Below are 19416 nucleotides of genomic sequence, written 5' to 3'. Positions count from 1 at the left end.
TAATTCTCGGCCTACTTATGAGCCCTCATCACAGGTTATATATAGACTTTGTGGTGAGTTAAAATATTTTGAAGAGGTCAAAGTGTCTCATAGTTCATAAGAAAACAAGTTATTAATTACAGACTTCACGAATCACAGAATCTGAAAAAAACAAAAACAAAATAGTTTATTTAGCCATTTCAGCTAAAACAGTGTCACTGGTGAAATCAGTGATGTCATGAAGTAGCTTCATACAGCATGTCGTGCTATTGTATCAAAATTCCAGTATTTAACAAAAGGCCACTGATTGGATTTAATAAAAAGGTAAAATGATACATCTTGTAACCTGAGAAGAGATGAAGAAGCAACTGCTAATGTAGTGAAGCTCTGAGAGAAGGGAGAAGAGTGCAAACACGAAGAAGTGAGTTCTAAATGCACTTTGTGCTCCAGAGTCATGTTTGTGTTTAAGTGTCTTTAGAGTCTCTGCTGCGTCTTCACAGGGACGTGCTGACCAGTCCGGACTTCATGTAGCTTTCATTGGACATCAAGATCGGTCTGCTTTCCTCTGACGCATCCTGATGGTGCTGCAGGGGCAGAAGAAACATTCAGCTTTCAATACAAACACTTTGAGAAGCAGCGGACCAGTAAGGACATGTACTCGAGTACTGTGCAAATTCAAGGTACTTCGTAGTACTTAAGTATTTCCATTTCTGCTGCTTTGTACTTCTACATCTTAGAGGTAAATATTAACTTTTTACTACATTTATCTGACTGTCCTGTCAGTTAAACACGTATCTCCAGATGTTTGTGATGAAGTTTCCTTCATGAGAAGATCCTTCTTCAGATAAATAAAGTCTTTAAAAAGCCTCTTGATCAGCTGGAAGATGATCTCACAAAGCTGAAAACTGTTTTTCTGAGAAACTCATGAAAAGTTGACTTTTTAGAGACAAAGATACAAAAACATGATCTTATAGAATCTGATGCAGCGTGTAGATTAAACTACCAACAGGATGTAAAGGAGGGAACATCTGCAGGAGGAACATGTAACACACACATTAATGTAACACATTAATGTAACAGGAACATGTAACACACACATTAATGTAACAGGAACATGTAACACACACATTAATGTAACAGGAACATGTAACACACACATTAATGTAACAGGAACATGTAACACACACATTAATGTAACAGGAACATGTAACACACACATTAATGCAACAGGAACATGTAACACACACATTAATGTAACAGGAACATGTAACACACACATTAATGCAACAGGAACATGTAACACACACATTAATGTAACAGGAACATGTAACACACACATTAATGTAACAGAAACATGTAACACACACATTAATGTAGCAGGAACATGTAACACACACATTAATGTAGCAGGAACATGTAACACACACATTAATGTAACACACACATTAATGTAACAGGAACATGTAACACACACATTAATGTAACACACACATTAATGTAACACACACATTAATGTAACAGGAACATGTAACACACACATTAATGTAGCAGGAACATGTAACACACACATTAATGTAACACACACATTAATGTAACACACACATTAATGTAGCAGGAACATGTAACACACACATTAATGTAACACACACATTAATGTAACTGGAACATGTAACACACACATTAATGCAGCAGGAACATGTAACACACACATTAATGTAACAGGAACATGTAACACACACATTAATATAACAGGAACATGTAACACACACATTAATGTAACAGGAACATGTAACACACACATTAATGTAACAGGAACATGTAACACACACATTAATGTAACAGGAACATGTAACACACACATTAATGTAACAGGAACATGTAACACACACATTAATGTAGCAGGAACATGTAACACACACATTAATGTAACAGGAACATGTAACACACACATTAATGTAACAGGAACATGTAACACACACATTAATGTAACAGGAACATGTAACACACACATTAATGTAACAGGAACATGTAACACACACATTAATGTAACAGGAACATGTAACACACACATTAATGTAACAGGAACATGTAACACACACATTAATGCAGCAGGAACATGTAACACACACATTAATGTAACAGGAACATGTAACACACACATTAATGTAACAGGAACATGTAACACACACATTAATGCAGCAGGAACATGTAACACACACATTAATGTAACAGGAACATGTAACACACACATTAATGTAACAGGAACATGTAACACACACATTAATGCAGCAGGAACATCAGATATAATATAACACAGATACTGCACATTCAACATTCAACATTCTTTTATTTCAGTAAGGTTTTGAATGCAGTACTTTCAGTGTGTTATAAATACTTTTACTTGAGTAAAGCCTCTGAATACTTCTTCCACCTCTTCAGTATTGTGTTCTTACGTTTCGGCGGAAGATTCGGTCCAGCAGGCTGCGTTTGGGGCTCTCGGGGATCTGGGACCAGTCGAGGTCAGTGGATCGAGAACCCTCGGGTCCAAAAAGGTTCAGCTCCCTGAAACATCCCGTCTCTATGATCTGCGGAGCAGAAACTCGGTGAGTGTCGATCGTGTCTGGAGAGGTGAGTATGAGGATGGATATGAACGGACCTCATTCTGCCAGGTTATTGGGACGCTGCCCGTGTTGAACTTGCAGTAAAAGTCACAGTCCGTCCGGTCCAGAGTGACTCCCTTCACTGTGGAGAACTCGTCAATGTCCTGCACGTCGCTGCAGTACACCAGTCTGGGCTGGAGGAGGAAGAACACATCACAACAAACAGTGAGCGCCGAAACTCCACTTTTATACCTTTTTATCTGTCAAAAAAGTCCAATTATCACCATTTTATGGTGGAAAGTAACTTATTCACTTACTCAAGTGATGTGTTTAAGTATATGTTTGAGTATTTTCCATTTTCTATATTTCAACTCTACTGAATTTTAGAGGGAAATATACCTTTTGAATGCCTTAATTTATTTTGTTTACCAGATTTTGTTATTTTCAAACATAAATGATCAGTTAGAGATGTGTATATTATATGTACTTGACTACATTTATATTTTATAACTTTAGTTACTTTGCATATTCAGATTATTAATACAAAATAAAATCACCAAATAAATTATGATATATTATAGATTTAATAAGCCAGCAGCAAATAAAGTAATTAAAATGCTGCACATAATGCAACAACAACTATAACTGCAATATTATAATATATTTGATTCTGCATAAGGAATACTTTTACTTATGGGACATAAAATATATTTGAAAGCTAATACCTTTGTACTTTTACTTCAATAAAATATCTGAGTAATTCTTCTACCGCTGTAAGAATATTTATTACATTTATCCCACTTTACTTATTGTTTCTGAGACGTAGTTATAAGTTTTCGTATAGATTTCATATAGAAACTATGACTTTATTTTGGATAAAAATATTTCTATTAAGTATAAAGTATAAAAAAATATACTTAATAAGAAGTTTATTAGCCAGTGAGTCTGTTTATTTATTATTTGTATAAGTTGTTAATAAATGATTTCTGACGCCCTGACGAAGCTACAAGAGATTTTATTTATTTAATTAACAGTCTTATTATTACAATTAATAAAGACTTTAATTAAACTCCTAAAGATTATTTTATTGCTGCATAATGATCCAGATAATTAATAATAATTTGGTGCTCATCACAGACGTCAATAATATAAATGAATGCTAATAAATAATAATATTTAATAATTACTAAAAACCTAAACCTAAAATAAAAACCTTTTGTTTTTGCATAATTACTACAAAAATACAATGTTTTTTCAACTTCCTTGGAATTCATTAGAAAAGTATGAATCTCCCATAAAACAGCTTAACAATACTCCTGTGTTTTCTTACGTACTCTGGTAAAGATACACTTTATGTGTAAATCCTGTTTACTTGTATAAACCATCAGAGTACTTGCATCAGGTTTGAACGGCGGCTCAACCAGTCCGGCCTCCAGCATCCGGAAGTTGATTTTTTTGAAGAAAGGATGCGACTGCACCTGCGTCCCGCAGCCCAGCCTCTGTTTGGGGTCTTTTATCAGCAGCTGCAACACAGGAAAGAAAACACAACGTGTTTATTTCTTGAAAGACTTTGAATTGAACTTTGTGGTTTCTGCGCTCACCGAGGAGCAGAGGTCCTTCGCCGCCTTGCTGAAGTTGTCGCTGTATTCCAGCTGTTCTGTCTGAATCCTTCTCTCCATCTCGGAGGTCTTCGGGTGCTCTCCTCGAGCCCGGAGGGGGGGCTGCCCCGCCGTCATCTCGTAGATGAGGCAGCCGAGGCCCCACCAGTCCACGCTCATCCCGTAATGCTTGTGTCCGATCACCTCAGGAGCTGGAACAGGAAGCAGATCCATGAACTGCTCTTCATGTGCTAACGTGGCTTTACACATTGTTTTATCACTTAATACCTAAAGTTATGAAAACAGCTTTTAAAACTTAAACTGACGGCATGTTTCAGATCTTTTAGGGTCTCCAGATACGTAAAATGAGACTATTTCTATTTCTATTAAGGCGTTTTATTGTTATTAAACCTCGCTGAGTTCTCATTAACCCCGAACATTAGTGACATTCACTGTCTGAGCACGATTAGAGCTTATTATTGTGGAAGCCCTGAAGTTAGTGAGAGAACAACGTGTCTGATCCAAATAGTTTCCCTCCTGCGTTTAATACATAAGAACAGTTGTTGTTACTCCAAACACGAGATACATGTATCTCGTGTAACTTCACTGTCACGTCTTTCTTTTGGCTGCAAATGTGTTTTAATCAGCGTTAAATGAAAACACTCCTGCAGGAAAGCCTGAGTGCTTATTTAGACCTGTATGTGGGGAAGTGGTGCACTTCAGCCTTTTGTGACTGAACGGAGTATTATAAGAAAAGAAATGACCACTCAGGGCTTCCGTATGTATCCAAACATAAACCGTAATAACAGTGTTTTCTTGTGAAAGTGAATGTTTACGTCAATGCTTTTCTACATATCAGGCTTTAATAAGGTCAAAGGAAATAAAGAATATTTTATTAGCAGGGTGTGAAACTTGGTGGACGGGTGTAACATGACACGAGGAAGAACCTAAATCACGTCAACACTTCTGCTCGAGATCTAACTCTGTAGCAACACGTGTCTCTCCAGGACTTTCCCTTCTCACAGAGCTGCAACAGACTTGTGGTCCTCTGGACATCATGTGACGTACGTACCCATGTATCCGAGCGTGCCCACCATGCCTCGCACCAGAGTCCCCTCCGACAGCCTCACAGCCAGGCCCAGGTCAGAGATGCGGATATGTCCTGCAGGGAACAAATACCAAAAGAAATCAAGTTTCGCTGTAACTCGATCGGTTACTTCACGTTCCTCCCCTCCGGCTCTACGTCAGTGTTCTTGGAACTCAACCATGTGACAACTGTAACCAACAATCTGTAATATAAAAATCTGTTGAGCTAAAAGGTGGATCCAGGTTTCCAAACACGCTGCCAAGAATGTTGGAACAGGTGCAAAAGGTTTCTTAAAATAGATGCCACACCTGATCCTCAAATCTTCCACTTCCTCAAGCTGTCTTTGTTTGAACCAAAGTGAAAACAGCGTGCACACGATCGTCTGGCTCAACTCGTATTATTATCATTCAGACTCATTTCACAGGTAAAAATAGCAGAACATTTCATCATGTCCCGTCTGCAGAGGAGGAATGTGTTCTTCTCGTACGAGATGTTTTCATGAGTTCACTGTGTTTGTACGTACCGTTGTCATCCAGAAGAATGTTTTCTGGTTTCATATCCCTGCAAGATCAAAACAAAGCTTTTGGTTTTGTGCTTTACTAAACAATCAAAGTATTAATGTAGAAAATAATCATCAGTTAATATTTAAAATGAGCTGCAGCTACTACAACAGTAACATCCTGCTTTTACATTAATGGGTAATATTAATATAATATATAACGAGAGCTGCAACTAAAGGATTCATCGTGTAGTCTTTAAATATCTTGTTCTGTCCAAAACTCAAAGATTTTCACTGTAATATGATATAAAACTGAGAAAAGCAGAAAATCTCCATAACTGAGAAGAAAAACATGTTCTACCATTTTTGCATGAAAATGTACTTTAACAACTAACAACGATTATTCCCGTCGCTCTTCTTCTTATCTTATCTGAAGACTTAGAGCAGAAACACACTGACCTATATAATATTGACTTCTGGTGGAGGTGAATTAAACCGCAGCAGACTTCTGCAGCGTAGAAGCGCACTCTGTCTCTGTCCAGGCCGGGCACGCCGATGTTATGAATATGAAACCTCAAGTCGCCGCCGCTCATCATGGTCAGGACCATACAGAGGGCGTGCTTCGTCTCGTAAGCGTACGCCAGATTCACCTGAATGGAGAACGAGGAAGTGCATGTTGAGTCTTTTTGTTATTGTCAACAAATCCTCTGAAAACCAATGACGTGTTTCTGACTTCCTGTCTGTGGCTCTTAGCTTCAAGTACATTACTTCCTGTTAAATACACAAATATATAGTTTCACGTTTAAAAGGATCTTTAATTTCCTGAAACAGCTGCTCGTTGTAGTTTTTATCAAAGAAACAGGAGGAGAAAGTGTTTTCGTTGGGGACTATTTTCAGCGGCGGATTAATACACATTTGGGGTAACACTCGAACTTCCCTATTTAGCGTTTATAAATAGTATACAAACATTTAATAAATGGTTTATATCACTATATTGTAGTTATAAGCAGCTATGACGATATCTTTAAGTGTTTATTAATATACAGTGTTTGTCAACAATTATAACTTCACCCATGAAGACATATCCCTCCGCCATGGAGGGTCTGTTTGTCTGTTTGTCTGTTTGTCAGCAACATTTTGGAAAAAGTATCAACCTGATTATCATGAAAGTTGGTGGAAGGGTGAAACACGTGCCGGGGAAGAACCACACAGATTTTGGAGTGGATCTGAATCCCACAGTGTCCGCTGGAGAGATGTATTCTCTCTAATATAAAGGAACCAGATGGAACTCGGCTTGTGGAGCTCAAAGCGCCAAAAAAATCACTACTCAGAAGGAAGCGTGCGTCTAGCCATTAATGTTTACATCTCGTCTGTGAGCAGATGCACGCTTCCTTCGGCGCAGTGATACGGTTGGTGAGTGTAGTTTGGTAGAAATAAAGTAGTTCCTCCATGAAACTGGAAAGAGAGTTCCATCTTGTTCCTTTATATTCAAGAGAAGGCCGACATCTCTACGGCAAATCTCTCCAACAACCCAAAACTATTAGATAACAAATAGCTCCTCAGGTAAGAGCAGCAATTTGTATTTTAGATTTTGGGGTGAACTTTCCCTTTAACATTAAGCGCTTTAAAGCGATATAAAGCTTAAGGAGCGTTTCTGTAAGTCTCACCACAAACCGACTGTCCAGCCCTTCCAGGATCTCTTTCTCGTTGAGAGCCATGGCTTCTCCTCTCCTCTTCTTCACGTGAGTCTTCTCCAGCTTTTTGCAGGCGTACATCATCCCTGTGGCTCGCACCTGACAAGCCCACACCTGCAGAATACAGAACATGTTCACATGACTAGGTCAGATTGTTGTATATTTGTCTTTAGGACTGATTTAAAAATGAATCTGGTATTGACTCAGTATTGCACGTCCTTAAAGTCGGACGAGATCCTGTGTTTCCCATAATCCCTGGTTGGTAAATGCCAAAAGCTGCTGAGTTCGTTTTCACGCATTTCCATTTCCTTTATTTATTTATATCGACAGTTGTTGTTGCCTCTTTGTGTCCAACTATTTCTGTACTTCAAAAAGCAACAATCTGACATTGGGTCCCACGCTGTGATTGGTCGTCTGTGAAGGTGAGCCACGGGTTGAACTTCTCACTCCAGCTTTTCTGCTCATAACTCAACCTTGAGAATGTGAATGTTCTTCCTGCTACGTAGCTACGAGGCTACATCCATGGAGAATAGTGACAGCAGAAAGGCTGAATGATGCACGAGATGTAAGTCGAATTACAGAAATAGAAACTCCTGAAAAGCGTAAACTGCTCCTAGAAACCTCGTGTCGGGGGGACTCCCTAGAAACTGGGGATTTCACCGGGATGGATGGAGCCGAGCACGCTGCACGCTGCACGCTGCACGCTGCACGCTGCACGCTGCACGCTGCACGCTGCACGCTGCACGCTGCACGGCACGCTGCACGCTGCACGCTGCACGCTGCACGCTGCACGCTGCACGGTCATGACACTCACACACGTACAATATGTTTGTTATAAAGTATGAAGACATACAGAATATAATATTCATGTTTCCCTATCGTTTGTGTATTTAATCTCATATCTATGAACTACATTAATACCAGAATACAGACTGAGAGGATCTTTGTTGTTGGACATAAGTTAGTTTATCTGGATGTTAATATCTTTTAGCACTATGTAGTTTTTATTTTCTGGTGTAAAGTTATGATTCATCAGGTATAACATCACTTGTGACTGATTGGTTAGCTGGTTTTTAAAGTGGCCAGGTTCTGTTATATCACAATTTTGAAGAAATACTTCATATAGAACAAGATTCTAACTGGACAAACATGCTGCTGCTGAATTATTATCTCATTTTTAGAAGCTGTGAGTATCACACATCCCTTCCAACGTATTGCTGCTGAAGGTAGAAACATCAGAGACAGATGTCTCAACTCTAAATAAATAACCATTTTCATTTGGCTGAAGCAATTCTTAGAGAAACATCCAGGACAGAGACACGCACGTCTTACCTCTCCAAACCCTCCTTTCCCCAGCAGCCTGTACTGTCTGAATGTCTGCTTGGTGATCGGCTGCCTTGAAGAGAAAGACGAGATTTGTACATGGCTCTTTGAGATTAATGTGTCACAGAGTCAACAGTGAGTTCAGAGGAGCGTTTAAAGTACAAGCAGATAAACCAGCTTCCCGACCAACCGCTCATTTGTCATGCTTTGTCTTTTGTTTGTCTTGTTTCCTTGTTTCAGAACAACATACTGACCTCTCCAACACCTTCCACTGCAGGAAGCGGTCAAAGAACATGCTCTGCTGGTACTGGATGAAGGGCTCTCCACAGAGGTATGTATGTAGGTCTCTAATGCAGGAAACACAGATGTTATTTTCTAAAATCAGGTGCACACATGGAACCAGAAACAGACCCTGCATGGACTTACTCCCTGCAGGCTTGGAAGACATCCCCGCAGGGGTCGAGCTCCAGGCTCTGGACGCAGCTCTGCTCGTGCTTCAGCGCGATGGACACGCTCTGAATGGACTGAAGGAACATGGACGAAGACGTTAAGTCACTAAGTAAGGAGAGTCAGGAGCAGTTCAAATCCAGGTGGGTTCCTGGATGGATGCATAACTCATTTAAATATGTAAGATGATTATTTGTACGTGTAGTAGTCGGACCTGACTCCGGAGGAATCTCTGAATGATGCTGATGCCAAAGTCTCGTCTTTCCTCGTCTGACCGCGTCTCAAACATGTCCTGAAGGAGACCAAGAAGAAGTAGACGCACACGTTCAGAAGCAGAGAGAACAGGTCAGATCCTAAACTATGAGACTGTTCTCATATCTCATATCTGATCCAGAGTATCAGATATATATATATATAGATACATCTGAGTTAATGAATAACTATTCCAAACACGCGGCACCATGACGTCTTTTCAGTCTTGTTATTATTGAACGTTGGTCAACTGCCAACATTTCTGTTTCATCACAAATCTGAGAGACTCTGAATGTGAAGCCTTCAGCTGTCCACACCTCACACACGCTCCTGAATACTTCATCAGATGGAGAGTTTTATGATCCACTAAGCGTTGGTCCCACACGGCAGCCGTCTTTATGACGGGTTTCTCTGTTTGAAAGCTTTGGACTACTCTTTCTTCCCACATGTGCTGCTCTGCATGATCATGTTACTATTATACATTATTTATTTAATAATACACATATTATAATATCTGAAATCATTTCCGTTTCTTTCCCCTCCCGCGAACAACAAACAAAGTTAAAGATGAATTCCACTGATGACGTGATATATTTATGTTCTATAGACATCACTGTCGTTAACAGCACAGTCCTGCACAGTAACGAGTACCAGAGCGTCCTGCAGGGAGATGTAGTTCTGCAGGTCAGACCGACTCCGACAGAAGAGCTGAAACAGTTTCTTGCCAACCGGCTGCTTCACACACAGACTGTGGTAGTGTCGCTCTGACGGAGAAATAACACATGATGTGAAATCACACAACAAACCACCAGGATGTATTGACTTAGGACACACACACACACACACACACACACACACACACACACACACACACACACACACACACACACACACACACACACACACACACACACACCTAGGTTCATGCCGTGGTCCACACACTGGCTAACGTGAGCAAAGCGAAGCATCTCCTTCCATTTGTAGCTCCTTCCTTTACTCCCTCCACCTGCAGAAAATGAAACTATTTTACGCTGTAATGTTGTGGAAACACCAAAGTGATGAGAGATAACTTGCAGTGATGGTGTCATCACGTGCAGGCTGCCCAGCCCGTCAGGTTTTACACAATAGTACGCTGCACTACAGTGAATGAACTATTTATAGCTCCAAAACAGGAAAGCAAAGCCTGTGGGACGACATTACTCACCACTTACTTTCTAGCGTAGATGCTGTCACTGAACGTCTTAATGTCCTTAAAACACATTTGTTTCGCGACTCAAAGTTCAGTGCAGTGAAGTCACGTTACGTTCAGGGAGAATACTTTACTTCAATGACAGGATATATTTCTTGAAGGACGTCTGAATGTTAAATAGTTGAGGACAAATGAAGCAAGTATTGTAATGGACTGATAAAAAGAAAGTGGCACATCAGTGAACTTGTAATCTGTGATCAGTTGCATCATTTCTCATCTTCCAACACGCCTCACCCAACAACAACACGGCTGGAGACGCCTGTGATCCTCACGAAGGTTACGCTCAAAGTGAATGAAGTCCAGCGCCACATGTTACAATGAGCCTCTTGTCTGCTCTAAACGTTACAATACAAACACATGAATGATAAACAATGAGCATATGTTTCTGTCACTGTAACTACAATAAGACACACTCTTACCTTCTCTGGCTTTAATAAGAGCGCTGTTTGCCACCATGCTTTCAATCTCCATGTAGGAGTGTGTGTTTGTTCTGAAAGCTGTGCCGGTGTGTTTGTCCCCAAAGCTGCTGTACGTCCAGTGTTTCTTCACAGACTGTTTAAGGATAAGAAGTCATCACCTGCTCCGGGAGATAAATAGCAACAGTCCAGTCTGTTGCGTCGTGAGGCGTGTCGCGGTCTAACCTGCACTGCCTGTGACTCACTAATGAATGGAGGTGCAGGTACGACTGTTTCCTCCAACCACAGCACAATCCCTCGGCCCAGAGGCGGGGCGAGCGCTGATCATCATCTGAGGTGCAACACAGATGGGAAGTCTTCACGATGCAGTTAGTGGTTTTCAGTTTGCAAATCGCATCAAATTGTTTAGTGAATTATTCTGTCATTTTTTATACATAAGAGACATAATTCAAAATATAATTTGTTTTAATCAAACTGTACTGGAGTGATGGATTTACATGTAGGTCTCCAAATGTGGATTTACCAGAAGAAGAAGACAGAAAAGACTTTTGTGACTTAAGTAAAATACATCGTCATATAGCTGAAAACATGCAGGAACATGTAACACACACATTAATGTAACAGGAACATGTAACACACACATTAATGTAGCAGGAACATGTAACACACACATTAATGTAACAGGAACATGTAACACACACATTAATGTAACAGGAACATGTAACACACATTAATGTAACAGGAACATGTAACACACACATTAATGTAACAGGAACATGTAACACACACATTAATGTAGCAGGAACATGTAACACACACATTAATGTAGCAGGAACATGTAACACACACATTAATGTAACAGGAACATGTAACACACATTAATGTAACAGGAACATGTAACACACACATTAATGCAGCAGGAACATGTAACACACACATTAATGTAGCAGGAACATGTAACACACACATTAATGTAGCAGGAACATGTAACACACACATTAATGCAGCAGGAACATGTAACACACACATTAATGTAGCAGGAACATGTAACACACACATTAATGTAACAGGAACATGTAACACACACATTAATGTAACAGGAACATGTAACACACATTAATGCAACAGGAACATGTAACACACACATTAATGTAACAGGAACATGTAACACACACATTAATGTAACAGGAACATGTAACACACACATTAATGCAACAGGAACATGTAACACACACATTAATGTAACAGGAACATGTAACACACACATTAATGCAGCAGGAACATGTAACACACACATTAATGTAACAGGAACATGTAACACACACATTAATGTAACAGGAACATGTAACACACACATTAATGTAGCAGGAACATGTAACACACACATTAATGCAACAGGAACATGTAACACACACATTAATGTAACAGGAACATGTAACACACATTAATGCAACAGGAACATGTAACACACACATTAATGTAACAGGAACATGTAACACACACATTAATGTAACAGGAACATGTAACACACACATTAATGCAACAGGAACATGTAACACACACATTAATGTAACAGGAACATGTAACACACACATTAATGCAGCAGGAACATGTAACACACACATTAATGTAACAGGAACATGTAACACACACATTAATGTAACAGGAACATGTAACACACACATTAATGTAGCAGGAACATGTAACACACACATTAATGCAACAGGAACATGTAACACACACATTAATGTAACAGGAACATGTAACACACACATTAATGTAACAGGAACATGTAACACACACATTAATGTAACAGGAACATGTAACACACACATTAATGTAGCAGGAACATGTAACACACATTAATGTAACAGGAACATGTAACACACACATTAATGTAGCAGGAACATGTAACACACACATTAGTGTAACAGGAACATGTAACACACACATTAATGTAGCAGGAACATGTAACACACACATTAATGTAGCGGGAACATGTAACACACACATTAATGTAGCAGGAACATGTAACACACACATTAATGTAACGGGAACATGTAACACACACATTAATGTAACAGGAACATGTAACACACACATTAATGCAGCAGGAACATGTAACACACACATTAATGTAACAGGAACATGTAACACACACATTAATGTAACAGGAACATGTAACACACACACATTAATGTAGCAGGAACATGTAACACACACATTAATGCAACAGGAACATGTAACACACACATTAATGTAACAGGAACATGTAACACACACATTAATGTAACAGGAACATGTAACACACACATTAATGTAGCAGGAACATGTAACACACATTAATGTAACAGGAACATGTAACACACACATTAATGCAGCAGGAACATGTAACACACACATTAATGTAACAGGAACATGTAACACACACATTAATGTAGCAGGAACATGTAACACACACATTAATGTAGCAGGAACATGTAACACACACATTAATGCAGCAGGAACATGTAACACACACATTAATGTAACAGGAACATGTAACACACACATTAATGTAGCAGGAACATGTAACACACACATTAATGTAGCAGGAACATGTAACACACACATTAATGCAGCAGGAACATGTAACACACACATTAATGTAGCAGGAACATGTAACACACACATTAATGTAACAGGAACATGTAACACACACATTAATGTAACAGGAACATGTAACACACATTAATGCAACAGGAACATGTAACACACACATTAATGTAACATGAACATGTAACACACACATTAATGTAACAGGAACATGTAACACACACATTAATGTAACAGGAACATGTAACACACACATTAATGCAACAGGAACATGTAACACACACATTAATGTAACAGGAACATGTAACACACACATTAATGTAACAGGAACATGTAACACACACATTAATGTAGCAGGAACATGTAACACACACATTAATGTAACATGAACATGTAACACACACATTAATGTAGCAGGAACATGTAACACACACATTAATGTAACAGGAACATGTAACACACACATTAATGTAACAGGAACATGTAACACACATTAATGCAAACAGGAACATGTAACACACACATTAATGTAACATGAACATGTAACACACACATTAATGTAACAGGAACATGTAACACACACATTAATGTAACAGGAACATGTAACACACACATTAATGCAACAGGAACATGTAACACACACATTAATGTAACAGGAACATGTAACACACACATTAATGTAACAGGAACATGTAACACACACATTAATGCAGCAGGAACATGTAACACACACATTAATGTAGCAGGAACATGTAACACACACATTAATGCAACAGGAACATGTAACACACACATTAATGTAACAGGAACATGTAACACACACATTAATGTAACAGGAACATGTAACACACACATTAATGTAACAGGAACATGTAACACACACATTAATGTAGCAGGAACATGTAACACACATTAATGTAACAGGAACATGTAACACACACATTAATGTAGCAGGAACATGTAACACACACATTAATGTAACAGGAACATGTAACACACACATTAATGTAGCAGGAACATGTAACACACACATTAATGTAGCGGGAACATGTAACACACACATTAATGTAACAGGAACATGTAACACACACATTAATGTAACAGGAACATGTAACACACACATTAATGTAAGCAGGAACATGTAACACACACATTAATGTAACAGGAACATGTAACACACACATTAATGTAACAGGAACATGTAACACACACATTAATGTAGCAGGAACATGTAACACACACATTAATGTAACAGGAACATGTAACACACACATTAATGTAACAGGAACATGTAACACACACATTAATGTAACAGGAACATGTAACACACACATTAATGTAACAGGAACATGTAACACACACATTAATGTAACAGGAACATGTAACACACACATTAATGTACACACACATAATGTAACAGGAACATGTAACACACACATTAATGTAGCAGGAACATGTAACACACACATTAATGTAGCAGGAACATGTAACACACACATTAATGTAACAGGAACATGTAACACACACATTAATGTAAGCAGGAACATGTAACACACACATTAATGTAACAGGAACATGTAACACACACATTAATGTAACAGGAACATGTAACACACACATTAATGTAACAGGAACATGTAACACACACATTAATGTAACAGGAACATGTAACACACACATTAATGTAACAGGAACATGTAACACACACATTAATGTAGCAGGAACATGTAACACACACATTAATGTAACAGGAACATGTAACACACACATTAATGTAGCAGGAACATGTAACACACACATTAATGTAACAGGAACATGTAACACACACATTAATGTAAGCAGGAACATGTAACACACACATTAATGTAGCGGGAACATGTAACACACACATTAATGTACAGGAACATGTAACACACACATTATGTAGCGGGAACATGTAACACACACATTAATGTAACAGGAACATGTAACACACACATTAATGCAGCAGGAACATGTAACACACACATTAATGTAACAGGAACATGTAACACACACATTAATGTAACAGGAACATGTAACACACACATTAATGTAACAGGAACATGTAACACACACATTAATGCAACAGGAACATGTAACACACACATTAATGTAACAGGAACATGTAACACACACATTAATGTAACAGGAACATGTAACACACACATTAATGTAGCAGGAACATGTAACACACATTAATGTAACAGGAACATGTAACACACACATTAATGTAGCGGGAACATGTAACACACACATTAATGTAACAGGAACATGTAACACACACATTAATGCAGCAGGAACATGTAACACACACATTAATGTAACAGGAACATGTAACACACACATTAATGTAACAGGAACATGTAACACACACATTAATGTAGCAGGAACATGTAACACACACATTAATGCAACAGGAACATGTAACACACACATTAATGTAACAGGGAACATGTAACACACACATTAATGTAATGGGAACATGTAACACACACATTAATGTAACGGGAACATGTAACACACACATTAATGTAACGGGAACATGTAACACACACATTAATGTAGCAGGAACATGTAACACACATTAATGTAACAGGAACATGTAACACACACATTAATGTAACGGGAACATGTAACACACACATTAATGTAGCAGGAACATGTAACACACACATTAATGTAACAGGAACATGTAACACACACATTAATGTAGCAGGAACATGTAACACACATTAATGTAACAGGAACATGTAACACACACATTAATGTAGCAGGAACATGTAACACACACATTAATGTAACAGGAACATGTAACACACACGTTAATGTAACAGGAACATGTAACACACACGTTAATGTAACAGGAACATGTAACACACACATTAATGCAACAGGAACATGTAACACACACATTAATGTAGCAGGAACATGTAACACACACATTAATGCAGCAGGAACATGTAACACACACATTAATGCAACAGGAACATGTAACACACACATTAATGTAACAGGAACATGTAACACACACATTAATGTAACAGGAACATGTAACACACACGTTAATGTAACAGGAACATGTAACACACACATTAATGCAACAGGAACATGTAACACACACATTAATGTAGCAGGAACATGTAACACACACACTAATGCAGCAGGAACATGTAACACACACATTAATGCAACAGGAACATGTAACACACACATTAATGTAGCAGGAACATGTAACACACACATTAATGTAACAGGAACATGTAACACACACATTAATGCAACAGGAACATGTAACACACACATTAATGTAACAGGAACATGTAACACACACATTAATGCAACAGGAACATGTAACACACACATTAATGTAACAGGAACATGTAACACACACATTAATGTAACAGGAACATGTAACACACACATTAATGTAACAGGAACATGTAACACACACATTAATGCAACAGGAACATGTAACACACACATTATGGTAACAATTCAATTTTTTACACTATCAGCATCATTTTATTGAGAAATGTGGTCCTTGTGTTCTTTGGAACTAGAAATATTACACAATCAATATTTACACGTGGATTAGTTGTGTGTATGTTTCTGCTGCAGACTAAATCTCAAAGATGAACTGAAATGTGGACTTGTTGCTGCATCAGAATACTTGACCACATCTGGATCTGCCTGCAGTTCCATGGTGGTTGTTAAACTCCTGCAAAAGGCTGAGTCGACTCATCAGAACTCTATTCGCTCAGGTTAAAGCTGAACTTGTGAAAACCAGGATACAAGACCTGGAACAGGAAATGATTTCATGAAACCTGCTGACTGAGTCTGTAAAATAAAGACACTGTCACTTCATTGAATATAAAAAGATTACAGGTTCATGTTGTTAACTAACAATATTTTGAGTCAGTAGTGCACGATGCAGCTGTGGAACAGAGAAACCAACATCGTGCCGTCATCCACACTTCTTGCTTCTCTCACTTCCTCCTACATATTAATGACAGCACTGGTAGCACTCCTTCTGTAACTATTAGCTATTAAGTGATTATGCAGGCTCACCTGCTCGCCCACTTTTTGAGAAACAATTATGCAGTTACTGCTGCAACAGAGCTGTCTCCTCATTGTCAAAGCTTTTATACCTGAAGTCAGGCCGAGCTCCAAAACAGACATTTAGCATTTTTAAATTCTTGCATAATATCAACACATTGTAGATTTAAATAACCTTGGTTGAAATAAACTAAAGTGACAGAAGAATGCTTTGGGTTTCCCCCTGTCTATAAACGTGTGAGATGGAAGAACAGGCTACATTCAGATACTCTGGATTTATTCAGCTCTGTGTTTATGATCGTCTCTGCTGTCAATCACAGCCAGGTTCTTCCTCAAAGCTGACGATGTGCTGACAGGAGAGAAGACGAGAGGATTTAAAAGTGAGGAGCTGTCCGTAACATTACTCCAGGGGCGGAGCAACGGCCAGGCTGACGGGTTTGTGTCTGACAAGCGTTTATAAAACCTCTCCTAAAATACCAGGTGAGGTTTAATGGTCTTTCAGTGGGGACAAAACAGGGAGGGAGTTATCTTGTTATGTGGAAATATCTGCCCAAATATGAAAAGAAATGTGCATTATTCTAAAAAAGGACCAAAACAAATCCTACTGTGTTATAATTAAAGACCAATCTGCACTTTTACATGTTGATTTTAAGATCTTATCTGCAGCAGGCGTCTCATCATCACACGAGACGTTCAACGCATTGTTCTGCAGCAGGAGATGCACACAAGTGGTTTAATGCTTTTTGGTGGCATATGATGACTGTGAAAATCTAATTATATTACTAATGTTAAAGTCATCCCCAAGTCTGAAATATATTATTTTACACAACCATCTGCTGACCCTCAGAAATGATCATCTTTGTGGGTCTTTGTGGGTCCCGACCCCCAGAGGTTGAGAGGTTGAGAGAACAGTTTATTGTTTAATGTAACAGCAGCTGTAAATACATGAAAAGGCACCTTTTATACTTTTATACACTTTAACAAGTTCCAAACATTGAGATTGTGTTCACTATTTACTCTAATTAAGTATTTATATGTTTATATGTTCAGGATGTTTTAAGTTCTTCTTCACAAACATGAGTTGATTTAATGCCTGTAGCCCCCTCTAGTGGCCTGAAGCATCAACTGCACTCTACTCAATAAATTAAACTTATTGTTAGAGAATTTCTCGTGTTGCAACTAATTAATAGAAATAAATGAATTAAGTGTCAATCAATGAAACAAACACAGAGTGAGCTTTCTAGTTTATTTACACCATCAGCGTCATTTTATTCAGGTTAAAAAAAAGAAAAATGACCACAATTGTTTTTAATTAATTATAAAATAAATACATTTGACCTCACTTACCTGCGTAAATACAGTATGCAAATACTTACCTACGTAAATATAGTATGTGAATACTTACCTACGTAAATACAGTACGTGAATACTTACCTACGTAAATATAGTATGTGAATACTTACCTACGTAAATACAGTACGTGAATACTTACCTACGTAAATACAGTACGTGAATACTTACCTACGTAAATACAGTACGTGAATACTTACCTACGTAAATACGGTACGTGAATACTTACCTACGTAAATACAGTATGTGA

The 19416-nt window shown here is 38.4% G+C and overlaps 1 protein-coding gene across 1 annotated transcript; it reads right to left on the bottom strand.

Moving 5' to 3' along the window:
• Positions 1–220: 220 nt before the first annotated feature.
• LOC115016729 (G protein-coupled receptor kinase 5-like) lies at positions 221–11199 on the bottom strand. Its single transcript, XM_029444734.1, has 16 exons — positions 11148–11199; positions 10396–10485; positions 10131–10243; positions 9442–9519; positions 9207–9304; positions 9035–9127; positions 8790–8853; positions 7431–7571; positions 6223–6413; positions 5788–5825; positions 5250–5339; positions 4181–4389; positions 3977–4102; positions 2636–2773; positions 2433–2564; positions 221–563 (listed from the first exon to the last, which is right to left on the bottom strand). The coding sequence occupies exons 1-16, from the start codon at positions 11197–11199 to the stop codon at positions 474–476; spliced, it is 1743 nt and encodes a 580-aa protein (XP_029300594.1). The 3' UTR covers positions 221–473.
• Between the last annotated feature and the right edge of the window lie 8217 nt (positions 11200–19416).

The sequence above is a fragment of the Cottoperca gobio genome, chromosome 12, assembly GCF_900634415.1.
Source record: "Cottoperca gobio chromosome 12, fCotGob3.1, whole genome shotgun sequence".
NCBI classification, from domain to species: Eukaryota; Metazoa; Chordata; class Actinopteri; order Perciformes; family Bovichtidae; genus Cottoperca; species Cottoperca gobio.
The sequence above is the reverse complement of the archived record's forward strand: the minus strand, read 5'-3'. Positions and strand labels throughout refer to the sequence as shown.

Bases quoted from the DNA above. Each gene is read 5' to 3' on its own strand.
- LOC115016729 (XM_029444734.1), bottom strand. From the start codon at position 11,199: ATGGAGATTGAAAGCATGGTGGCAAACAGCGCTCTTATTAAAGCCAGA. The intron at 5,826-6,222 runs GTCAGTGTGTTT...TTGATCTTGCAG, and splicing joins CAGAAGTCAATATTATATAG to GGATATGAAACCAGAAAACA. The intron at 2,774-3,976 runs GCAAGTACTCTG...TTCCTCCTCCAG, and splicing joins AGCCGCCGTTCAAACCTGAT to CCCAGACTGGTGTACTGCAG.